Source organism: Centruroides vittatus, unplaced genomic scaffold, assembly GCF_030686945.1.
Source record: "Centruroides vittatus isolate TY-2023 unplaced genomic scaffold, ASM3068694v2 scaffold_2569, whole genome shotgun sequence".
NCBI classification, from domain to species: Eukaryota; Metazoa; Arthropoda; class Arachnida; order Scorpiones; family Buthidae; genus Centruroides; species Centruroides vittatus.
This window is the reverse complement of record NW_027122690.1, coordinates 1581850-1608442: the sequence shown is the minus strand read 5'-3', so window position 1 is coordinate 1608442 and position 26593 is coordinate 1581850. Positions and strand designations below refer to the sequence as shown.

At 30.5% G+C, this 26593-nt stretch overlaps 2 protein-coding genes across 4 annotated transcripts in view; both read right to left on the bottom strand.

The window, feature by feature from the left end:
• Positions 1-1347: 1347 nt before the first annotated feature.
• On the bottom strand, positions 1348-4437 carry LOC136987641 (pre-mRNA splicing regulator USH1G-like). Its single transcript, XM_067285391.1, has 2 exons — positions 4142-4437; positions 1348-2617 (listed from the first exon to the last, which is right to left on the bottom strand). Exons 1-2 carry the CDS (start codon positions 4312-4314, stop codon positions 1441-1443), a joined length of 1350 nt encoding a protein of 449 aa, XP_067141492.1. The 5' UTR covers positions 4315-4437; the 3' UTR covers positions 1348-1440.
• Positions 4438-5191: 754 nt separating this feature from the next.
• Positions 5192-26593, bottom strand: part of LOC136987698 (uncharacterized protein CG5098) — a 121460-nt gene continuing 100058 nt past the window's right edge. For all 3 annotated transcript variants that reach the window (XM_067285457.1, XM_067285458.1, XM_067285459.1), the window contains 4 exons: positions 25175-25360; positions 20847-20940; positions 15746-15795; positions 5192-6282 (listed from right to left, as the gene is read on the bottom strand). In XM_067285457.1, coding sequence (XP_067141558.1) covers positions 6244-6282; positions 15746-15795; positions 20847-20940; positions 25175-25360 — 369 coding nt within the window. In that variant the 3' untranslated portion in view covers positions 5192-6243. The remainder of the gene's footprint in view (positions 6283-15745; positions 15796-20846; positions 20941-25174; positions 25361-26593) is intronic.

The following is a 26593-nucleotide window of genomic DNA, read 5'->3' as shown; positions in this document are numbered from 1 at the left end:
GTTAATGAACTGTTACTATGAAGTTTCAAAAACATAATTGTAGCATTACTTTTGTTGTTGTTTAATAATAATAAATCGACTCGATTCTTTCAAAAAATATATTTATTTTTAAAATTATTTGTAATTATATATTTTCTGAAATGAAATACCACAATATATCATCTGATATTTCACAGATAATTACATTTTATTGAAAGAACAGAAAACTGTTATTGTTAATGTAGAAAATGTTAAAACTTTTTTGGTTATGTAAGTTTTATTTTATCTATTCTAGTATTGCAATGATATGAGAGAAATTACGATTTTATCATATTTTAGCTCGCATGATAAGGCCTGTCTATAATTACAGATCATGTCCATAACTGTAGACTGATGAGTGAGACTTATTTAGAATTATCCAACATCAAATTAGGTTCATTAACATCAGATGCTAAATTTCACTTAATACGAAAGGAATTTTACTTTCAATTAAGCTACATTTGAAAATGTATGCATATTAGTGAATTGTTAAATTATATTTAATCCAGAACACTATATGATAGCGCATAATTTTGGTCTATTCCGAGCAGGCCAAACCAACAATTGAGCCTTTTAGCGTATAAAGCTAGAGAAAGATGAATGACCAGAATTATTCCTGATAAAATGAGAGTCCGGAAAGTCTTCCATAACGATAGACAGGCCTTACCGCGTATACTAAAAACAATGATTGCAGTTTCTCATATCTTCATTACAAAATACTTTAACAAAAAGTAAGTTTTGTTATATTGACAGAGAAGAAGACTAGCATATCTAGCACTTGTTTCATGTAATATCCAATGCAACATCCCATAAATAAAATCCAAATTTGGTTATATAATGGAATAATTCATCTTGTAATTGTAATAGTACATTTCAAACATAAGAGAACTCATTAAAAATAAAACGAATAGAAATCCCAAGATAAAACACAAACACACATACATATATTGTACTTGATGTCAGTTTAGTTCAATATGTTTATGTTGTTTCTGAGATAGTTCTTCCATATAATATATGGAATAACTATCGTGCTTAACATCAGTTATAAAAAAGTTTTTATATCTGACCTAATCTGTATTCTGCACACACTACAAATAATTCTATTCAAAAGTTTAAATGCGTTTTTAGGAATTGTAAAAGAGTTTAACTCTACTATTGTTATATCACAGGTAACCGAAACGAGAGAAGTCAAGCGTGATCCGTGATCACAATATCATAGGTAGGTCAAGGAATGTTTAGTAATTTCGAAATTTTTCAGAGAGATATAAACGATTTGAGCAGCACGAAAAATTCTCTAAATTTAATAAGCGAAATAACCTTTGCTACGTATTTTTCAAGAAAATTTTTAAAATAACGTGTTTATTCACAAATTAAATCTTTGGCACACGAAAAAATAATTTTTTCTGTAATTTTATATAATTTTTACAAGTAAGAAACGACAACTTCATCAGTTTCTTCTTCTTCTTTGGGTTTACGTTCTTGCAGAGCCTTTGATAGCTTTTTCCTAGGACCGAAGGGTAAACCGAGACTCTTCAGATCATCTTCAGTTAATATATATAAAGTATCTAAATCAATTTTTTCTTTCGTAAATATAGGAATGTACTCGCTAAGTCCTTGACTGGACAGAAAATTTATTAAAGATGTTAAATCTAATTCCTCTTTGTCGTCTAAATCTAACTGGTCCGCATCCCAAGGTAGATTTGTATTTCTTTGAGCTAGACTTCCAGCACTTCCTATGCTATCTTCTTCCTCCTCCTCTTCCTCTTGAATTTCCTTAGGAGGAATGGATAAGAGTGTTCCGTACATAGAATTACGAAAAGCAACGCTACCAAATCCTGGTCTGTCAAATATACTACTATTCTGTGACAGAATTTCTTCAGAATTTAGGAATCCGGGTTCACTTACGGACCTCTCTAAATTATTTTGCTGATCAAAAACGTCTTTCAAATGAGGTTTGTCTGTCTGTATATATATTATCTCAGAATCTCTTTTTAGTCCCGAGAGAGAACGGATCGACTTTTTACCATTCTGTTCAACTTCTCGCACTTTAAATTCATTACGTGGAATATTTCTTTTCTGCAGTATCTTCTTGGAAACAGCGCTAAAGCCTTTTTTCTTAGAATTCGTTTCGGAGTAATTAACAATTTCTGAAAATTTGGGCGACATGTAAAGTTGTCTAGAATCCTTTCTTATAGGCAATAAAGAGGATCCTATTCCTAAATTTGCCTGATCATCAGACATTTTCCTTCTTTCCTTTTCTAAATATTTCTCATCCCTTTCCGCTTTCTTAGCCGCCTTTTTTTGCAGCTTATTATATATTTTAATTCTCTTCTCGGCATCTTTAATTGCTTTCTCTTTCAACTTCTGCACGTGTTTTTTATTTAAATTGCTTTGTTTTGTAATTGCATCATCCAGATATTTCAAAATGTCTTCGTGTTGTCTCATGGCCGCTATATCTTTCGCTGTATGGAAATCATTATCTAACGCCCATAAATTAACTCCGAAATTTACAAGAAAAGATACGCAATTTAAATGTCCGTTAGCTGCTGCACAGTGTAGCGCCGTATTACCGTAATAATCACACTTATCGGGATCTCCTCTGAAACAAAAATATAACTTCAAATTAATTGTTATATTAAGACGTAAATAATCTACGATAACGAATGATTAATTTACACATCACCATTTTAAAAATTAAAGATAAAATTATTATTCGTTATGTAATATATGGCCGTATTGTTTTGCAAACCGTTTTTTTTCCAGCTGTTCAGTTATAAATCTAGATAAACAGAAAGAAAATAAAAATAGAATAAAGTTAATTCGAGGCCAGTTTACTCCTTTTTTCATAGACACTGTTAAGTACAATATTTCTCTTAAGATCTTATCAAACTTACTGCATCACAAACCGTGAAATAGAAAAATAAACTGCATGGCGTCAATCAAAGTAATTACATCTTGTATAGAAATAATTAAAATTTTATTAATTACACACTTGTCGAACGTGTTATCAAAATAACGAAGTATCACGAGAGGACTTTATACTTTCTATTTTCGATTTTTATTTTATACTCTCCACAGTGAGTTTATCTGGAAAAAAAATACACATCACGGTTATAAAGAGATGTGTTATAAATAGCTACATAAAATGATTTTTGTACGTGATTTCGTGCAAAAGTTGTTATTCCTTCTGTACAAAATCTCAATTGGCTTTTTAAAAAATCTTATATGATTTGTTGTTCATAAATTCTAAGATTACAAGGCTCACCTTTAAAACTTTCAAAAATACACAAATTTTTTTAAGTCATATCAAACTATAGCACATAATTAATCGATTAATTTTAATTATTATAATATTTAATAATGTTCTCATTATCAATAACTTAATTTGTACTTTATTCTAAAGACAAAGATAAACAACTAATTTTCTTTATCTAATCAATAGGATAGTTTTAATTTCAGACCCGAAACAAACTATTTATAAGGGATATAAGAAAGAGTAGATAAAATATTTTTATATCTTTATTTTAACAATATGTTTTAAATTCTAGTCTTTACATAGAGAGAACAATGAAAACAAAAAATCTAATCTCGCGTATCTGAGAGGTATCACGTGATATTTTTGTATTTATTTTCTTTTCCGTATAAATTCAGCAAGTTCCGTTTCACATATTACAAAAAAAGAGTCTAGTTTCGTAAAATTTCTAGGAATCTCTCCATTTTCGGGTGGCTCACCCCTATTATAAATATCCGTTTCTCCCCACACGTGTTTCCTGTGCGAGTGAACGAACACAATACACATCCTGTCAAGCACCAGGTGTCCAGTTAACATGGTCCGATGGATCCCTCATCGGTTACCACAGATATGAGAAAATACTTAATTACACTGTCTAATAAAAGTTATATTTCTTATAAATTATAAACATTTTGATTATAAGAAATACTATACCACATATATATCTATTACGTAGCAACTTAATGAAATTTGCTCAAAATCTATTACTAAAATAACAAAACTAATATCTCAGATAATTATAACCTACATTTAATATAGTTTAGTTATATTAATTAATATGAACGATTTCTTACACATTTGTTATTGTTAGAAATAAAGAAAATTTCTTACCCTCTCCCAACAATTAACCTCAAAGCCTCCAAATTTCCGTAGTAACTAGCCCATATGGTAGGTGTCATGCCATCTTCATCTTGCGTGTTGCAATCTTTTCGAGTCGACTCTTGTAACAAATCTAAGTAACCGTCTCTAGCAGCACGATGAAACCTTTCACTATCAACAGCCATTTTCAGCCTGCACTACCTGAGTGATACTACAACGGTAAGCAGCTGTCGGTATGACGTATCGCTGACGTTACGTGTCGTTCGACGGCGAGAATGTTATAGCTATACACAAATTAACAAATAAAAAATGAATTACGAACGTGGGAGTGACTTGGTATCTGATACAATCAAACGAATTTTTCGCGTTAAGATAAAATCTAGTACTCAAAAATTAACATATCGATAATGAATAAACGTTGGGCCATTTTTATCTATCTACGTTTTCCTTCTCTTCAGATTTTTTTTTTTTTTAATTCTCAGTTTAGTTTCAATCCTTTTGTTTGCATAGCGACGTTTTGTTCAGAGTCCAACAACGATAACAATTTCGTTCTGGGAATAATCTTAACGATTAAGTATCTTTGCATTGTGAAATAATTCAAAGAACTCGTTTTATTAATACATATATATTATTGTTATTAATATTTATATTATTATATTTTAACGTAATTTTTGTAATTTTAATCACAGTGTGTTGAATTTCGTAATTAATGGACTTTCAACATATTTCACAAAGCTAAAAATGGAGAAAATTCGCAACTGAAATAATGTAAAACATAATAGAAAATATTTAAAATCGTTCTGAAATTAAAAAATTAAATTCGATTTTTATTTAAAATAATTAATTTACCATTTTGAAAGTAGAAATATCTTTGATTTCATCCACTTCGTAACAATATAATGGAATTAAGCATGTTAAATAAAACTTTTAATCATAATTTTCTTTCATTACTCCAGAACATTATTTTTGCAAAATCTATAAACTAAAAAAATAAACAAAAATTTTACATCAAACATCTGAAATGTAATGACAAAATGTAAAATTTAGGGTAAAAAAGAAAACTTGTTGATTTATATTTTATTCCACTTTTTGAGTAATCCGCACACACACAATGTACAGATTATTATTTACAACACAAAAATTACAACATCCACAGCATTCAGAGAGCAGAGAATGTCACATTATTAAAAAAATTAACCGGAAAAAAATTTGATATTTTGACTTTCCACAAATTCTCTTTGATGCTGGCAAATTTGGCTTTATCCGTTGGAGGAATGTCTAACAGCTGCCAAAAAAACCAGCAGTATTCTTTGATTCTTACAGAAACAAATGTCTAAGATATTCAATATATTTATATATATTTATATTTATTTATTTATATATATATGTATATATAAAGTGAGTAGTAGCTGTAAGCACTTCTTCACATTATCACAACACACTAATGTACAGAAGTAAAGTCAGCAAGCTACCCTGTTCTTTCTTAAAAAGGCTGTATAAACACTAGATAGATAAAGTCTAGATTAAATGGGCATGGTTTTTTTTTCCTAAGTTTATCCTACATTTTTTTGTGCCACTTCTTATCCTTGTCAAATGAGCACGGTAATATTAAGTTACCATAATCTGAAGTAATGAATATGTTGAAATGATTTTGTATAGAATTACATGGGGTAAATCCACAGTTTGTATATTCATGACATCACAGAAAACCACTCTTGTGCAGGAAAAATGAAGGTTGCTTCCTTTTTTTTTATTTTTGCTATAATGATAGGGTTACATATGCTGTTCTTGTGGCACTTTAAATCTATCTATAAAAATTGAATAGTTCACAATTGAAGCAACTATCCAAAACCAAATTTGTTGCACTATAACATTGGACTTTTTATATAAAAACACAGGGCACTTAAAGACTATAGCCAATCACAAGATGCAAGGTATACTGCATGGATGAAGTGTATACCAACTGGACATTCTTGTATCTGTGGGTATAACACCAACATCATATCAGAAGTCACATGCCACCACACAAAAGTCTGGAATGAAATAGTGACAGATAACACTTTCATTGTATCACATCACTATCTAGTGGAAGCAAAATAAAGTCTTTGGTAATTTCATTCTACTACATTTCGTTTTTCTCCATGTGATCTTTTCTGTAAAAGTAAAATATATATTTTAGTATTTATTATTATTATAGTTACAATATATATTATAATACTTTAGTATATCAGATAACCATAAAAGTTTATGAAGTTTTTCAATGTTATCTTTCAACAAAGCCAAGAGCTTGAAGAAAGGTTTCAAGTGATGAAACCATTTGTTAGCATTTATATTATCTAGGAGATGAACAAACAAGTTTTATATAAACTAACTGTAAATAATAAACTTCTGTGGCCTTATGAACCATTTTTTACTGTTTTCATTACACAACACTAATCCATTTTTTAAACAGGTTATTGAAGTGTAATGAAAAATAGATTGTCTACAGCAGCGTTTCTCAACCTGGGGTGGCGACCCCCAGCACATACACATCAAGTTGAAACTTGTAAATTGCTCACGTATGTATATGTTGTACTGTACATGAGTGTTCATACCTGTCACTATAAACGCAGCAACATAAAACAATAGGAATAGTTGTATTACATTTTTTGTACTGTTGGTATTTTCTTAATGTATAGAATTAGTGAGATGTGATTATATAGTATTTTTAAAAATTTATATTTATAAATACAGTCAAAATTCAATTAGTAATAGTAAGGCTTGCTATTATTATTCCTTTGGGTGGGGAGGTCGTGAAATATTAATTTTATTTATATTTACTATTTGGAGGGGTTGCGGAGCTAAGAAGGTTGAGAATCGCTGGTCTACAGGAACACCAAACATGTGCATTATTGGATGTCATCCAGTGAACCTGTATCATATATATTCAAAGCTTGGAATTCTCCAATAGAAAATTTTAGTCTAGCGGATTATAGATCATGATGTTAATTAAGAACTTGTCACTAATCAAACCATCACTATGGTTATCTACTCAGCACAGTCATCAACAGATTGAACACAATACTTTGTGTTCTTTCAAAACAATACTCACCCTCATACAAACAATCTAAGACAAGTTCCACAGCTTCAGGGAAATACAGAGTGTACAGTAGAATTTATATTTTATCCTCTATATATTATCCCACTGTCATCTTTCCTTTGCAACAATCAAATGCACAACTTACTATTTTGAAATCAAGAAGCAGTGAAAATGGAGTTAATTATTTTATTTGCTTCTAATAATCAGATATTTTCTACTTGACTAAATGCTTACTTTCCCAAATGAAATATTTTTATTCACCTTTTATGTATGGTTTAATTTTACCTTCAAAAACTACATATACTTTCTTGGTTATCTCATAACATATAACAAAATATAGACAGCTATATTTACTGATACACGACCAAATTTCTGGCAATTGATGGTCTGGCACCTTCTTTAATCCAGACAGAATTACAAGAGAAAATAGAAATTCCCATGATCATAGATGGCATGTGTACAGTATGCTTATTTACATTATTTACACTGCATTTGTTGGTGGGTGATACTGAAATTTTTGTGATATTCTTAATTTATTTTGCTTAAATTTAACCATAGCTATGGCTCCTAAGAAAGATGTGCACATCTGTGGTGGTGTCAAATTAAATAAATATTAAATGTAAATTATGTTTAAGTTTTTAACTGTCCATGGTATACTTTAGACCAGTGATGGGCAAACTACAGCCCGCAAGCCAGATGCAGCTCCCTAAAATGTTCTATCCAGCCCGCGCAACAATATTCCTCATCTGACGAATAAAAAAGAATACAGGCTATAAGAAAAATAAATATTTTCCTCTTTTTTCCTCTCTTTCGTTTTATATCAGTGACGACATACAAATTTATTGACTTATCCTAGATATTGGAATATTATGTTGAGAGTGAGAGGCACTGGCTGCTGGCAACTTTGTAGCGAAGAGTAAGACTGGCAACATGGCTAAATATCAAAACACGTTTCTTGATTCAGACCTGTCTTAGCATTGTTGGTTTGCTAGTTTTACTCTGCATATTGTGAAAAATTTTAGCCCTACGATGTTATCTAAGAAACGTAAAGTTGATTCTGTGAGTGCCGTGTTTTCAAAGATAAATGGACTTGGAAGTACTTTTTCAGTTTTTAGGGATAAACCACTATGTTTCATCTGCAATGAAACTGTAGCAGTCTACAAAGAATATAACATTTCATGACACCTCAACTCTAAGCACAGTAGCGTAGCGAGGGGAGTGCAAGGGGGTGTATCATGCACCGGGTGCCTCTCTCAGAGGAGCGCCCAAATGGTCTCCAAGACAAACTATGTGTGTTTCTGGAGGGGTGCCAATAAAGTGTTGGGCGCCAATTATGTTCGCTACGCCACTGTCTAAGCTCAACGATGTCAAGGTTAGAGCCACGACCGAAGAAAGAAAACAAAAAGCAAAAGATCTACGCAAAAAAGTATCAGGTCAGCAAAGTATTTTTAAGAAAGGAAATAGTTTTCAGCAAGCAGCTACACATGCAAGTTATGTTGTAGCATACAATATTGCTAAAAGTAACAAAGCTCTCTCTGATGGAGAGTTTGTTAAACACTGCATGATTAAAGTTTGCGATATTTTATGTCCTGACAAAAGAAAAGATTTTGAAACAATACGCTTATCTCCGAAAACGGTGACTTCTAGAATCTAAACAATAAATAAAAACATATCATCACAGTTGGAATCAAAGACTGGCCAATTTAAATTCTGCTCAATTACTATGAATTAAAGCTCTGATATAAATGATACTGCACAGTTGCTATTATTTATAAGAGGTGTTGACGAAAACTTCTATATTACAGAGGAGCTAGCATGCATGAGGTCATTGAAGGGAACTACAACAGGGTCAGACATTTTTCATGAATTTATGGAAGGAATTTCAGCTTTGAAAGTACCTATAAATTGCATATGTAGTATAACAACAGATGAAGCGAGAAATATGACAAGGAAAAAATCTGGATTTGTTGGGATCTTTAATGAAAAATATGCAGATAACAATGTTATATTTCTACATTGCATCATACACCAAGATGCCCTGTGTAAATCTGCTTTGGATATGAAACCTGTGCTTCATGTTATTGTGAAGCTGGTTAATGCTATTCGATCTCGAGGACTTGCTCACAGATAATTTTGGGAGTTTCTAGAATCCATGCAATCTGAGTACTCTGATATATTGTACTACTTGAAAGTAAGGTGGCTTAGCACAGGACGCGCCTTCGAGCGAGTTTGGCAGCTGAAAGACGAAATAGTGACATTCTTCCTTGAGAATATAGTATAAAATCCTTTTTAAAGGGAGGCCAAAGGAAAGGAAAAAAACTTTAGGCGGGCCAATATAATTTATTAAAAAATAACAATGATACATTTTACAAAATTCTTGTATTTTTTGTGATACTAAGCCGTAGTAATGACTGAAAGATTATGAAGGAGAATGTGATGAATGAAAATGTGACTACATTTCTAAAATTTTCTCATAATTTGGTTCGAACTGGGATGCACTTATTCTTAGAAGAGAAGTTAAATGCTCATCTGTCAGTCTGTTTCTAAGGCAACTCTTTCAAAGTTTCATTGTAGAAAACACCTGTTCACCTGTATAAATTCCGTAGAGTATAAAATCCTGGAAGATACTGCATGGCTTTCGGATTTTACATTTTTTACGGTTCTTCTCTGCCACATGAACAAGTTGAATGCCAAGATTAGAGATTGCAATCCAGCAGTGTTTTCAATCCAGCTGGATTTTTGCTGGACCAACATCATTCCAGCTGGATCCAGCGCAGATGTATTTTTGGTGCAATAAAGTGTTATCTATCTATCTATCCAGCAATTTATGGTATTTTTTAAAGAAATAGAACATTTTTTTTTTTTTAAATACTTAAGAAACTTTCATTATTTAGACTGGTCACTATAAATCAATAAAACTTCTTACACATTTAGGTAGTAAACTTAACTTTGGTTCGATTTAACACTTGAGATAAAGATAATTACTTTAAATGATTAGTTAGATTATAATTATAATGTAATCTTTAAGTTAAATAATAGCAAAGGTAATACTACTAATTAATTTATATTAATATATTATAATAATGTAAGGACGGATAATCAGTGGCTAAGTGGCTATCAGTCTTACTAGTTTTCTTATATAGGCTGTACATATCAGTCTATAGTTATTTATAAGTAATTTAATTATTAGTGTTAGTAAAGTAGTGAGTAAGTAATTAGTAGTAGTCTAGTAGGTAGTTATTATTATCACAATCATGAATCACATGCATTCATATCATCATATATCTAAGATACTAATACTCATTAATTTAATTAACTATTTAACTAATTAGGTAGTCTCAGTTTCTCACTAATTTTCACAATAAAATTGCCTATCGTAGCCCATTAACCACTTATAGAATAAAGGTTATAAACTCATACTGAATAGAATTAGAGTAGAAGTTATAAAATATTAGTCTTGTCTTGAATAAAGTATTTTAAAAGATTAAATAAAATTAAATCAATCACTTCTGTTATTTTTTTGACTTTTCTGGAAATAGGATCTCAAGAAACAAATGGTATTGATGGTGTTTTCTCCCAACCTACTTCTTAATGAATTGCATATATTCGCTGCGGAGAAGGCCCTTTCTGCCTCTACGCTAGTTGGTTCCAGAATCATCAAATAATCATAAATCGTTCTGTCACGTGATTGATTGACGTAACATCCGACTGTAAATTAGAATTATGCACTAGAAGAGGAGTTACTTATTTTATTTAGTGAGAGCGGAAAGTCAACTGGCAATTAGATCAGCAGAGGTAAAAGGGCGGGTGGTGCGGTATAGAGAGAGGGTGTAGCACGTCCCACACTGAACGACAACATCACTTTCGCAGCCGCCGAGCGATAGCGCACGTAGCAAAGCGGCAACCCGACAACTTAGACTTTTGCGCCATTATTTAGAAAGTTAATTGAGTATTTGCGGATCCGCAGCGCTGGATCCAGCACCTGATGGTGGATCCAGCAGGCCGAAGAATGCGCTGGATCCAGCTGGATTGCTGGATGAGGGATCCAGCAATTGCAATTCCTAGTCAAGATGCAAGACAAAAAATCAATTTATTGATGATATCTGGGGCCATCTCAAAGGTTTTAAACTACAACTTGTTCTATTTGCAAATCAGCTTGCTAAGAATGACTTATCTCACTTCCTGAGGTTGAATTCAATAGCCCCGGTGATGAAGGAAAAGCTTAAGAGTTACGAAGATAGTCTGAGAAGACTCCATGGTGAATTTGAATGAAGATCTGAAGACTTCAGTGTCATCGAAAAAGACTTTGAAATTTTCAGTATGCCTTTTAATGTGAACTGTGAAACCAGACTTGCAACTTGAATTGATTGAATTACAATGTATCACTCAACTCAAACAGTTGTTTCTTAATGTTCCAAAATTAGAGTTCTACAAGTCCTTGTCTAAATCCACTTTCCCAAATCTGATATCTCATGCCCAGAAAGTTACTGCTATGTTTGCTTCATCATATATATGTGAACAGGTGTTTTCTACAATGAAACTTTGAAAGAGTTGCCTTAGAAACAGACTGACAGATGAGCATTTAACTTCTCTTCTAAGAATAAGTGCATCCCAGTTCGATCTAAATTATGAGAAAATTTTAGAAATGTAGTCACATTTTCATTCATCACATTCTCCTTCATAATCTTTCAGTCATTACTAGGGCTTAGTATCACAAAAAATACAAGAATTTTGTAAAATGTATCATTGTTATTTTTTAATAAATTATATTGGCCCGCCTAAAGTTTTTTTCCTTTCCTTTGGCCCCCCTTTAAAAAGTTTGCCCATCACTGCTTTAGACCAAGGGGTCTCAACTTGTGTTCTGCCAATAAAAATTTGGGGTTTCACAATAAAATATGCTGTCTAGTTATGTATGAATGTGCCAATGTAGATTTGGGACACGAGGTGTAATTGTACTAGTCTTGGATCAAGTCCTTGTACTGTCATGTGAGGACTCGATTTAAGGCGCTACACATGCTAAAGTTATTTATAGCTTCATTAACAGTAGGGACCGATTTTCTCAGTAAGAGAATAAACCAAAATTGTGATATAATGCTTGACAAGGTAATGGAAACCATAAAAACAGTAAAACATAAACTAAAGCTAGATAATTATTCAAAAAATCATAACCTTAAAGAGGATCCAACATATAAATAAAAATACAATCTGTTAAATCTGTATATATTAAAAACAAAATGTTCTGTCACCACTGCAGACAAATAATGTAAATTTAAAAATAAATTTTGATTTACAATTTGAAAATTTCAAAACAACTTTGAAACAGTTTTTAAAAACATTGAAATCAAATCAACTGAAAATTAAAACAATTTTAATTATCCACCTTTTTCTCAGCAACTGCAACTAATTATATCAACAATTATCATAAGCTTGAAGATGGCCTATAATAAGTATGTTGAAAACGTTTGAGAATTAAAATAATTTATGCTTGGCAAAAATTCAGGTGTGTTGATATAATCAATTTTAATTAATTAATTTTAATTTTATTTTTCATTGTAGTTTTATTTTTGGTTTCGATGTAAAGTGGCTACCCAGTATGCTTTAATTCGTTCATATCTTTAGGGTTCCAACGTTTTTTTATTAAATTGAAAAGGATTCCATGATAAAATTAAGTTCGGAAATTAATTAATTGGTTAGACATTTGTTGATGAATAATTATTATTGTTGTTGTTGTTATTATTATTGTGTGTGACCATAATTAATCTGGCAAGGCACTGGAACCAGAAGTATCAGAAATTTGATGATGTACATGTATTTGTCTATTTCACGAAATATAGATATACATATTATTGTTAAATTATCACACAGTCATTTATTATGCAGTGAACATTTATTATTCTAATTTTTCAGGTATTCTTAATTCACCTTTAGAAGCTATCTGAATTTTACAGTTTTAAAAGAAAAAAACTGACACTTTTGTTCTTTTTAAATTGTAAAATCCAGGTATCTCCTGAAGCAGGCCAATTAAGAAGACCAAATAAGATACTGATCTTGCAATCATATGATTTATTAACAATTCACTCAATAAGTTTTTTCCCCTTCTTCATTTTGCAGTCAATGAATTTAAAAGAAGCAGAATATTTGGATAAACTTTGAAAAAATTTACAAATGAAATTTTTCATTGGGCAAACTTTAAGGTCCTCTTTCATCGTCCTTTCGAACACCATCAGGAAATAGCAATTTCACAGTGGAGTTGACCTTTCTTTGGAGGCTACTTCCCTGTCTCAACATGCAAAATGTTAAAAAGTTTTCTCTGGCAGTGGAATACGTACTTATCCAATTTCATTACTTGGCTGAAGGTTTATACAGACTTGTTGAAGAAATAAGACCCACATTTAGAACTGTGGACAAACTAATAGCATCACTTAAAAAAACGTTTTGTCCAAGCTCTTCAATGAATAAAATTTTAGCAGGCAAAGCTTCCAAACATGCCCTTCCCACCTCAACCAGTCATATTTAGATGGGAACCTAATTAGAGGCAGCTTTATTCTATAGCAATAATTTTGAGAATGTTAAACAGGTACTGTATTTATAAAAATGTTTTTAATAATTAATAAAATTAACATAAAATATATAAGTATCTTTTATAGAATTTAAGATAGGTGATAGACAGCTTAGATCGAGAGAATATTTACTGTAATATGTAATGCTTTCTATCAATAACATCTCAAATAATTTAGCCCATTTTTCCTGTATTCCTAAAGTTATACAGAAACTGGAAACATTTGGCTTAGAGATAAAGTCTCTGAAAGCAGTTTGTAAGGTCATTAGAAATGCAAAAATTAACTGGAGAAGTAGGAAAGAAAAAAAAAATGCAAAGTGAACACACAATCTTAAGAAGAATCCTAGATTTAAGAAGTTTCAAGACATGGGCAAAAATATTTTCAGTAAATCTGTTGACCATGAAATTGTTCTACAACCTATGGAAATACATTTCTAAGGTTTTTTTCTCTGACATCATGTGATTTAAGGAGCTCATTCTTTACATTTAGATTATCCTTTCAGACAAACTTTATTATTTTATCAGAAAACTTATTTTGCAGGAAAACTCTGTCTATAAAACTTTTAAACAAATAATGCTAATTAATCTTCAATCACATGCAACAGTGGCAATTTTCCACAACTACTAGTTTTCCATCAAACTGACTCACTTAGCCATGCTCCCACAATATTCTCATGCTACATGCTATACATTTAACTGTGTAAAACTTTTGGCCAAAAATATTTTTCTGCTTATCACAGGCCCTCAAAACACCACTGTGGAAAATTGCTATTTTATGCATATGACTGCACACAATTTTTCTTTATTGTCATAATCACATACATAAGGTAGCACTTTTCCACTCTAATGTCATTTTTGGTGATCTATCATCATCAAAAATGACATTATGAGTGTCTCATACAATTGCTGCAAGAGATAGGGATGATGTCATAGATGTTTGTCAGTTATGCATTATAATGACATGGCAGTCTGCAAGTCACTACAACCTTGAACACTTGTCTCCATAAGAGCCTGGAGTGGTGGGTTTTGGCATCTTTCTTTTGTGTCCAAAAAATACAGATAAATCATTTTCTGCTCCTTCTGAGAAACAGCTCAATCCTCCCATCATTTTTTTCTAGCTGAATTTGTTTCATATTAGTCCACACTACTGCAAAGTTGTCAAGGACATTGTTTTGTAAACAAAACAGAATATGTTGTTGAAATTTGAAAATACATATTACAGGATATTTCAGAACTGTCAAATTCAAAGAACAACAATTATGTGCAGTGTAATTAAGCATGAAAAATCAGTGGAAAATAGCCACCTTGTGCAAGTACACATGTTAAAAAAAGGAATATGTTATCATGACTTTATAAACAAAACACAGTTTGAACTTTAACAGAGGGGTTCTGAAGCTTTTTCGATTCACCATCCCCTTTGTTCCATACAGTTATACCCAACGCCCCTAACCCATCAGTGACCCCAACTTTTGCCTTTGATTACTGTTCAGTACTCTGCCTCCAGCGCCCCTTAGATTTACTCACTGCCCAAAGGGAAGCGGTAATGCCCACTTTGAGAACCCCTGCTTTAACATGTGACCACATATTCTTTTACTTTACTTAAAAAAAAAAAAAAAAAAAAAAAAAACACACATTTTACTATTTTTACAACATAAAAATCCAAAAATTAATAACTGTTCTAGAATCTGGAGAGAATGTCAGAAATAAATTTCACATTTGAAGATAGAATTCTGTTCAAATATTCAACCAATGAAAACTTATAAACAGATTGAAAATGTTTTTGTTCATTGAAATTGTTTCTGGAATATATTTTAAGGTGTGAAATTTATTTCCAGAAATTAGTGACTACAATCTGTTTACTGAAATCATTAATATTTGGATTTTCTAATCTGTTATATTTTGTATAAAATAATGAAGGCACATATATACAGTACAAAACTATATGTAAAAAAACTAAAAACATATAGTAAATACTTACTCTATGTCTTGGACATAACAAGGAAAAATTTTCTTCATCCATATCACATCCTAAATGTAAAACCAAATAATATAAACAACAATAAAATTAAAAATGTATTAATAATTTAAAATTAATTTTAACCATCAATCATCCAAAGATCAAGAATTTAATACAAGTTAAAATATAACAACAACCATCGATAATCACAAGTTTAATTAACATATATATATGTTGCAGGGATATGATAAAAATGGGGATTTGGTCAAATCCCTAAGGAAAATGATCAATTTACTGAAGATGTTAAAATGACAATTCTATAGTGTCATTTCCCTAAAAAATAAGTGATTTGATCAAATCCCTGTACTATTTAAGTGAAAAAATAAAATAAACAAGTCAGACTCCACAGTTTTGGTTGATGTACCTAAGGTAGATAGCGGTCCATTAGATGGAAATAATATTACGAGGATAGTATTAGATAAAAAAATGGTTTATACCAAATTGGTACTTCAGCTGGAATTATAAAAGACTGGCTTCCTAGAAACACTCTTCAAATAGCTACAACCACATCTACTGAAACCGTCCCCCCAATAAAGCTAAGTTTGTGAGAAATTGCTGAAAAATTATCTTTATTCGGAGGTCAAGGTTTAAGAAATGTTCCTGTGAAAAATCCAAGGTACAATGCAAAACAAATAGATGTGCCTGTAAAAAAAATAATGTCCTCTGTAACTCCAGGTGCCACAAATCTACAATGTGTTTTCATAAAAATAAATAAACTTGATGTTATCTCTATCTTTTCATATAAGTACTGTACTTCTTACTTTGTTGATTCGTTTTTTGTCATTTCACAAAACCAGTTTACAGATTTGATCAAATCACTTCATTTAATACTGGAAATGTCAATATCGAACCTTTTTTTTAACATCTTCAGTAAATTGATAATCTCCCTTAGGGATTTGACCAAATCCCCACTTTTATCATAGCCCTACGACACACACACACATATATATGATATTGAAACTTATTTTAATAAATTTAATTCATGTCTCTGTAGCAAATTTTAGTATAAATTTAACTAAGATTAAAACTATGAAACTAGAAAAACTAAGAATACATTTAACGTTTTCAATCATTAATATTAAATCAAATCTATCTATCTAGTTTACATATCTTTTATGAATTTCTGTTCTTAGGAAATATAAACAAGCCACAAATAACTCTATGTTATTTCTCTCACAATGTTATAAAAAAAAATCCTGATGAAATGACATATTTTGTTCAATTCATAAAAAGTGTGTAAAACTAACAGAAATTTTGAGTATATTCACCCAATATCTAATACAGGATTTCTATTTAGTAAGAAAATGTTTTGGTCTTTTAAATTAAGTTAGTAAGAAGTTGAGATAATTTCCTTTTAGGAAATTATCTCAACTTCTTTCTTGACGTATTTTAACCAAATTTTTCTTTTATAATTTTATTCCTAATTATCTCAACTTCTTACTAACTTAATTTAAAAGACCAAAATATTTTCTGTTAGTTTTATACACTCTTTTTGTGAATCGAACAAAAGATGTCATTTCATAAGGATTTTTTTATAACATTGTGAAAATGATTCCAATTAAATCATGATAAATGATAGAATACTTTCAAACACACACATTACTAAAATACTAGAATTTTTGACTTGATGGAAATAAGAATAGGAAAGTAAATAAGTGATTTCTTTAACATTACATCCATGAAAAATTTTTTATTTTTAAAAACTTACTTGAACCCCTACCAATCTAGATAAAATGAAAATTGGTTAACAAAATAAAGACAATTAGTTGATGTTTTTGAGATAGGCACCTACAAGAGGGGAGTAAAAACTTTAGAATTTGAAAAGTCCAAATTTAGAAGTTCAAGAAATGTCTGATAATGAAGATTCTCTTTGAATGAATTTTTGTAATTCATTGCAACTTTTCAATCAAATGCATTTCTAATGAAAATCAGTTGACATTAATTCAATTTTCCACTTATAATCTGAAAAAACTTTTATTATTTTCAACATCGAATTTGCCATTCTCTTGCATGTGCATGTCTTCACCTATCTCAAAAATATCTACTTATTATCTTTATTTTATTTTCTGGTTTAAAAGAAGTTCAAATACTTTTTTAAATATAAAAGTCTCCATAGATATAATGTTAAAGAATAACACACTTTCATTTTTTTTTCACTCTGTTTCCACTGAGTAAAAAATTCTTATATTCTATAGTAAGTGCAAACAGTTCAGTATAATTGAAATCCATCACAAAGTGCCAACCTTTGAATGACAATAACTAGATAAAACAAAAAAACTGGATAAGGGGATATTTAGCCTGGTCTTTTAGCTATATTTTCATCTAAAAATATTAATTTCTAAATAAAGTGTTGAAGTCATAAGTTTTTACTTAAGTGAATGATGTTCAGAATATTTAAATATTTGAAATCAGGTTCAAAAAGTTTAGAATAATATGAAGTAAATTATTAATTATTATCCAATTATAAGTAATAGCACTTTTAATTTACTGCAATTATGTAAATTATATAAACAAACTGTAAATAATGTAAACTGTATAAAAAACAAACTAACAATTGTCACAAAAACAGAGTAAACACATTGGTAAGAAATGACAATTAAGCCTGAATCAAAGCCAAAATTATTGATTTACATGGAAAAAAAATATTAAGCAAGAAGAAACAGCAAGGAAAATGAATTGTTTGCAATCTAAAGTGTAAAAAATAATTAAAAATTAAAAACTGGAACTTTAAATGCTAAAAAAAAGGTGGTCCTAAATTTACTTCAGAAACTGCAGAATCAGCACTTAGAAAAATTGTAAAACAAGCTAGGGATGCAAACTTGCCATAGATGCCACAAGAATTGAAGTATATGACTGGAAAACCAGTATTAAAAACAAATGTTTACAATTATTTGAAGGAGATGGGTTATAAAGCAGCCAAACCAGAAAAGAAACCTCATCTGACAAAAGTTCAAAAGAAAAAATGATTAACCTGGGCCAAAAAATGTGTTTAACACCCAAACAATGGCAAGAAATCATTTTTAGTGATGAAAGTATATTTTGTGTTTATTTAAATTATGGAGAAAAATGTTGGTACTTGAAATTTGAAACCAACAATCCAGGTTGTTTATAGCATGTCATTAAATTTCCCTCCAAAGTTATGGTGTGTGGTTCACTTAACTATAATGGATTAGGAAAATTGTAATTTCTTAATGAGACAATAAATGGCAATATTTTAGAATATTTCTTCATCCCAACAATGGAAGACCATTTTCATGATGATGATGTAAGCCTTCAACAGGATAATACAAGAATGTAAAGGTCATGCATGCAAAAAAGCTAAAGAATGGTTTAAATCTGAAAAAATAAAGCTCCTGGATTGTCCTGGAATCTCACCAGACTTGTCCCTAATTGAAAATATTTGTTCCATTTGTGAAAGATGACTGCAAGTATCTAACCCAACCAATAAACAAGATTTAAAAGAAAAAAATGCAAAAATTTGGTCTGAAATTATCCTTGAAGAATATCAATCACTTATTGATAGTATGGCAAAAAGGATAAAATCTGTAATTCATAATAAAGGATATTTAACTAACTATTAAAATAAAATATCCTAAACTTTTTGAACATAATTTCAAATATTCTAAATTTTTTGATCATCATTCACTTAAGTAAAAAATATAGCTAAAAGACGAGATTAAATATCCTCTTAATACTTAAACAGACATACTTGACAAAAGCCTGTTAATTTTTATTGCTTTTTTAATATGAAAAATTAAGTAGATTAAAATTCAGAAGATTTTTACTATGTAATCTTGTTTTTCTACTCAATGTAGTCACTATATTTTGTCAAATTCAATATAAAAGCATAATTGTATTGGAAATATCTTCAAATTTTGTAAGATTTCCTTTTCTGTCTGTACTCATATTAAAACTCAAGCTTAATTTTGAGGGTAGAGACGAGTTTTATATATATATATAAAAAAAAACTAGCAGAAGATGAGCCAGATGTTGCTCACGCAAAAAGTAATGAAGATTAAGATATTTAGATTATAGCCAATTTTACCCATTTTCACTGGGTGCAAGAATTACAACCTCTCTCTTCTGAGACTAATTAGAGAATTTTTAGATGGGTCTAAAAGTATGTTTGATTTTTCACAAAAACACAAAATACCGTATCTAACATAGTATGGTAGAAACGGAGTTCTTCAGGGTAATCCTTAGCCCTTTCCTTCTTCACCCCCGCGAGAGGATTTGAAAAAATCCCTTCTCAGTGTACATTCTCATGATTACCCTGACTGTGTAGCAAATTTCAACTCTTAACTGTTTGAACTCCGAATTTATCATTATTATTACATTATTATTATCATCATCCCATCTCGACCACACTTGAGATATGATACACGACCCCTTCTATGTCTCTACCTTGTCGACCTTTAATAAAGAACCAAAATTTAATGCCCTTTACACACATGCTATTGTGCCAAATTTTGTTTCTTAAACTTTACTCATTCTGAGATATTATTTAATAGTTTAGAACAGAATAAAACAATTAAATAAATTAGATGCCAACATATGCACAGGATGAGTGAATTTTTTCCTTTATTTGACACTTTTTGAGTTTGAGAGATTTCCAAAGGTAGAGATTTGCAAAAAACTCGGAGAGTCAAATGTGACACTATTCAAATACTTTTTTGTTTTTTATATACATAACAAGTTGGGAAAGTAAAAAGGAGTCAGAGTTGGGGGGATTTTTGATAACTCTGACTCCACAGTCCTGCTTATAACTCATAGTTGATAACTTATAACTTGTATCTCAAAAATCTTAACAATATTATATTTATTTATTTATATATATATTTTACCAAAATATAAAAAAAAAAAAAAAAAAAATAAGTAAATATATGCTTGCTAAGCATACAAAAATTTTTACATTTCTGTCAACCACTTGTTGTGTATCCTAACATTAAAAATAAACTTGACTTTTATAGTCATTTCAACTTTCACTTAAAAAAAGAAATCAATCAAATTAAATCTTTAACTCCACATTAATTAATATCTCTATTTAAAAGTATCTATTTACCTTTATCAACAGCACAAATATAATGGTATTGTTCAGTGCATCCTTTATTTAAGCAACCGAGTGTTGCACCTCGTAATTTACATTTAGAGCATACCTATAATTGAACACAATAAATATTTTATTTAAATTCATAGTTATAATAATAAATATAACATATGAATATCTAAAATTCAAAAGCTTAAAAATATATTTACAATTAAAAGACAGATTTAAAATAATAGTGAACACAACATTCACAATCTTAAAAATGAATATTCTATTCTACACAAAAATTTTTTAATTGAACTAAAAACATTTTTACACTAATACTAAGATTAAATTAATGATAATTAAATCATAACATATCTTCTATTCAATTTAAGATCCTAACTTTGAGAAAGTTCTTTAAATATAATTATTAAAATTCATCTGAATAGAAATGAAGTTAAAGATAAATACAGAAATAAAAGTACAGGAAGTCCTCACTTAACATTGTTGATGGATTCCTGGAAACTGATTTAGGTGAAACAAAGTGCAGTATAATGAAACTAAATTTTACCATAGACTAATTGATATTAACAAGAGTTAACTTCCAAAGGCATATTTCTGGTTCCAAAAAATAACCAAACTTCTAAATAAAAGTCTAGATGTTTGAAGGTAAGAAATGTCTCATCTGTGTAAATTTTCCAATTAAAACGAAAATAATTGTGATCAGTGATGAAGGTCAGCATATCATGTATATCCAGTATCTGCTAGGAATTAAAGCCCTTCTTGAGGAGTAGAGAGTTGACAAGCATTACAGCTTCAAACACGAGCACTGAAGGGCACCAGGATAAACCGAGAATAGTAACCCTTCCAGGGATCTATGTATGCACAAATCCAAGAATGTTATGGATTGCCAAATCCAAAGTCTAAATGAGCTGAATGCAAAGAAGAAAATCTCAATGTTTTGAGAAAATACAAGTGTGCTGAGGTTTTCTAAGTTTGACAAACATTTTTCACAACTACAGTGACATCTCACTTATAACTATGCACCTCTCATTTAAGTGACTTTCTCAGGTATGAAGTGTTTTTCACTGGTGCTGGCTGAAGCCTATAGAAGCTCTCAGTTCTACACTCCTACAAATGTTTCAGACTAATGTATTTTTCTCTCACTTTACTGTTGTGATTGTCAAGAAGATAAGAAAGCAGAGAGGATTATCATGCTAGACATAATATCTGTTTTTAGAAAGAGAATGGCTGCTGACTATATGTTTAGTTAAAACAAGTGGTAATGTCCAGACTATTATTGCATTCTGCTTAAGCAGTGGTTCTCAACCTTCCTAATGCCGCAACCCTTTAATACAGTTCCTCATGTTGTGGTAACCCCCAACCATAAAATTATTTTTGTTGCTACTTCATAACTGTAATTTTGCTACTGTTATGAATCATAATGTAAATATCTGATATGAAGGATGTATTTTCATTGTTACAAATGGGCTTTTGGCAAGTGCAAATGGGGTGTCAGGAAGATTTGGAAAGTACGATAAAAGTTCATTTGCAAATGTGCAAGTGTTCTTTCACAGAAATTATCATCGTAATTCTTTTATCTGGTTCAATGTCATGTTCCTCAAAGAAAGCAGATAAGGTAGGCAACATGTAGGTTTAATTTTCATCCAATCTTTTTGCCAAAGCTGAAGTTTCATTTGGAATGATCGGATCTTTTCAGACAAATCAAGACCTGTTGCATTTGGCAACAATGTCACAAGATGTCAACCAAGCAAGCTATTTTCTGCAGCTCACTTTTTTCTTAATGTTCTTCTCTACACGATCCATCATCATGGGATGGTTTGTTAATGAAAATAATATATAACAATAGCTTTAATAATACAAAAGATGATACAAGGCATAATTCAGTCAATACAGTTCATTAAAGTTTCTTATGATTTACCATTCTCTGTGTTATTTTTTTACATACCTGTTACTATCACAAGGGGGCAATATTCACATCAACCACAGCTGAATATAAAAAGACCAATCAGCATCCAGATTAAGTTCCTGTGGCACAAATATTATTTCTTTTGCAGTAGTTGATAATTTTACTACACAGTAAGACCCCATTTAACGTGGGGTGTGTGTTCCTAGATGACAAAGTGCTAAGCAAAACAGCGTTAAACAGAGTAAACACGGATAGGAGTAAACAGACATGAGTTAACAGAGTAAACACGGATAGGAGAACATGTAACCAAAAAATAAGCAAATTTTATTATAATTTTAAGTTATTTTTATGTAAATTTTTGCATAATAATATATGTTAAATAACACACAAAGATATGCACACAGAAATGTAAAGTTAATTTTTTGTGACGAAGGTCCTGGCTCTTCTGAAATCCTTGTTTGTTGTGATGAAGTTGTGTAGTTTCATTGATCGCTTTTTTTTCATTAAGCAAATGTCAGTAGCAGAAGATCGCATCCAAAATGCCTGGATCAAAATCTATATCCTCCTATCAAAATCTGGATCATTCGGTACAATTTAATCAACAATTTCGGTTATCATTACCAAACTTTTACTAAGGAAAACTGTAGAGAAATTTTTTGGGTTCTTCATCTTCAGAATCTCTATTTTCCAGTTCTACATGAATTCTTTGTTCTGCCAGTTCTTGAAGGTTGTCATTGGCAAGGCTCTTACCAGAAACCTGCAGTAACTCACCCAATATCCTGCTTGTCTACATCTCCTATATCGATTAGTTGACAATTTTGTCAACCTAACAATGCAGTGATAGGCTCTTCTCAATGAGAATTCTTGGATACCTCCAGCCATAACTTCTTCCACACTCTGTTCATGCATTTATTAGTTAATATTTGCCATGCAAAGTCGATATTTATTATGGCATCCATGATGTTATATTTTTTCCAAAATTGCACAAAACAAACATAGATTTAAGGTAAGTACAGCACTACGACGAATTGCCATCTTTTGCTGATTGGTTCGTGTTTGGGAATAATTGTATTATATACGAATCAATGAAATACCGTGTTAATTTGAATTGGCATAAATTTTGAGCATTTTTTTAGGCATCAAGCAGACTGCATTATATCGAATCAGCGTTAAGTAAGGCAGTGTTAAGCAGGGTCTTACTGTACACGATTTTACATTTACTCAGTACTTATAATTCACGAAGTGTTGTTTTATCTTCAATACTGCTGATTTCAACACACTAGCTGCTCGCTACACATGTGTAACTGGTCCGATTAAGTACATTATGACACCAACCCCATATTTGTATGGGGTGTGTGTGATGGGTTGGTGCGATGATGTTATCGTTCCAGGTACTCATATGTGGGCATATGTGCACTTGGGCGGACCCACCTGGAAACGATAGAGGAGCAGTATCTCGGTTCCTAAGACCATCGGAAATGTCTGTTTTCTGATAGTCTTAGGCAATCCCTGCGAAAAGATCATTCAACCCTCCAAAGGGATTGCGACCCACAGGTTGATCACAGGTTGATAACTGCTGCCCTAAAGCTATTACCAAGTATGTATTGACTAATAACTTTGGTATAAATTTTATCAGCCCACAATTATTTACATGCATATTTCTCAATTTTGACAAATTGACCTTCCCTGACATGTATTCTATCTATGTCAAAGTAACCTTTGGATGGCAAACGAAATTTCCAAATCTTCCAGTTTCTGCCCTATGGAGATTTTAACAAAGAAAAATACAGTACTGTACTTTGGCTTTGCAGGCCTACTTTTGCAGCAAAACTTAGATATGCACATTAATTTCTGGGTGACATAGGCATCAATGTTGCCATATTTAACTTTGTATGTATTTTGAATTTAAAACAATTAATGCTTTTAATTGTGGTAAACAATACTGAAAAGGTTACAGTTATATTTTTAACATCTTTCATTCTAGTTGCTCAATCTCTCTTTTGTACAACTCTCTCACTTATACGACTTTTATCATTGGTCTCTTTAGAGTGGTGTAACTGAAAGGTCACTGTAATTAATCAAACTGCTACAGAATTTTTCTTGGCAGTGTATGCCTGAGTAAGAATGGATTTCCTTTATTTTTTATTATACAAACATATAACTTTAAAAGTGATCTTGTACATTCAACCGTTCGTAAGTGAGAAGTCATCTTTCAAAAAGTTTGGAAGTATTTCTCTATATGTAATGAAAAACATCCTCCTTAAATTTTATTATATTTTGACCTTTACTGTCACAAAAAGACGGTACTGAATAGAAGCAGTTTAACTATAATCCATATATTTAATAATTAAGAACTGGAAAAAACAAGCATAATTCAAAATTCTTTAAGAATTAAATTATTTGAATCAAATTAATAAAACATAAAACTTACCATAACAGAAGCTTCTTTAACTGCATCTTCCAAGCCATGAATTCTTTGACCATTTAAACAAACACCATGGGACCAAAGAGCGCAATCTTCATGAATCCAAAATTCATTTCCTTCGTGAAATGTTACTGGAACAGTTGTTGATGATGATGATTCTGGACTAACTACTTCACCTTCTGGTTTCTTAAGCTAATTTTATGTAATTTATAATTTAATATTTTATCCTAAACATTTTAAATTAAAAATAATTTTCTATTAAGAAATACCAAGTGATCCAGAAGTCCTTTGACATAACAGCCATTTGTGCTGCTATGTTGTGTCACTGCACACAATGTTGAAAGTACACATATCAGGACTATACTTCCAATATTCCCTTTCACTCATTGGATATGTGTACACTAGTCTATGCACTAGAATTCACACGTGTAAAGACTTATTAGATATGCAGTTCAAACACTTGTTGCAACACAAATGAAAAATTTGTCAGTATTACTGTTTTTAAGAAAAAATAAATATTGATTTTATGTTTGCCCATTCTTTGTAAGTTAAATCACTTTTGTCTCAGATAGTTTTTTTTATCCATTGTATTGTTTAACAGCAGAGAAAGTTATGATAACTACAATTAGTGTTGCTTTCTAAAATTAAAATAAAGCATTTTTATGTAAATAAATCTGAATTAATAATAAATATATGCATACATAAGCAAAACATAAAACTCTATACTAAATTAAAGAAAAAACAAAGTTCGCAGTTGCATAAAAAAAATAAATAAAATTTCACATTCTTGGCATGACAAATGACTGTTATGTTGAAGGACTTCTGGATCATCTGCTATAAAACTAAACATATGTACTAATAATAATTAATAATGAAACCCATATGTTAGGTATTTGTTATTCCAATAGATTTTATAACCTTGTAATTAACCTTTAAATGACAAAAATTAGTTTTAATAGATAGCAACTACAGGATTATATAAAATAATCAATTTAAAAAGATTGCATTGTTTATTAAATAAATTTTTAATCTTTTCTTTTCCATAAATAAAAATTTATTTACTTATTTGTATGAATTAAATTTATTAAAAAGATAAGCTATAAAAGCTATAAGTGAAATAAATTGATTATGATAAGCTTCTACATTCATGGAATACCGGTAAATGGTTCCTGTATGTGTGGTTTAAATTGATTATTTTTGCACCTTATACATCTTAACAAATAATTACCTGAAAAATTGTATTATAGTGTGTGTAGCATATTTGGAATATTTATAGAGATTTATTTTTAAAGATAAAATTTTGTTTTAATAGAAAAACAATGTCTTCAAACAGAAAATATTTCGCATTAAAAATCCTCAAGCAAACCATAAGCAAATATTGGAATTATCTCATATGCTACTCTTCATTTTTAGCATTTGAAAATA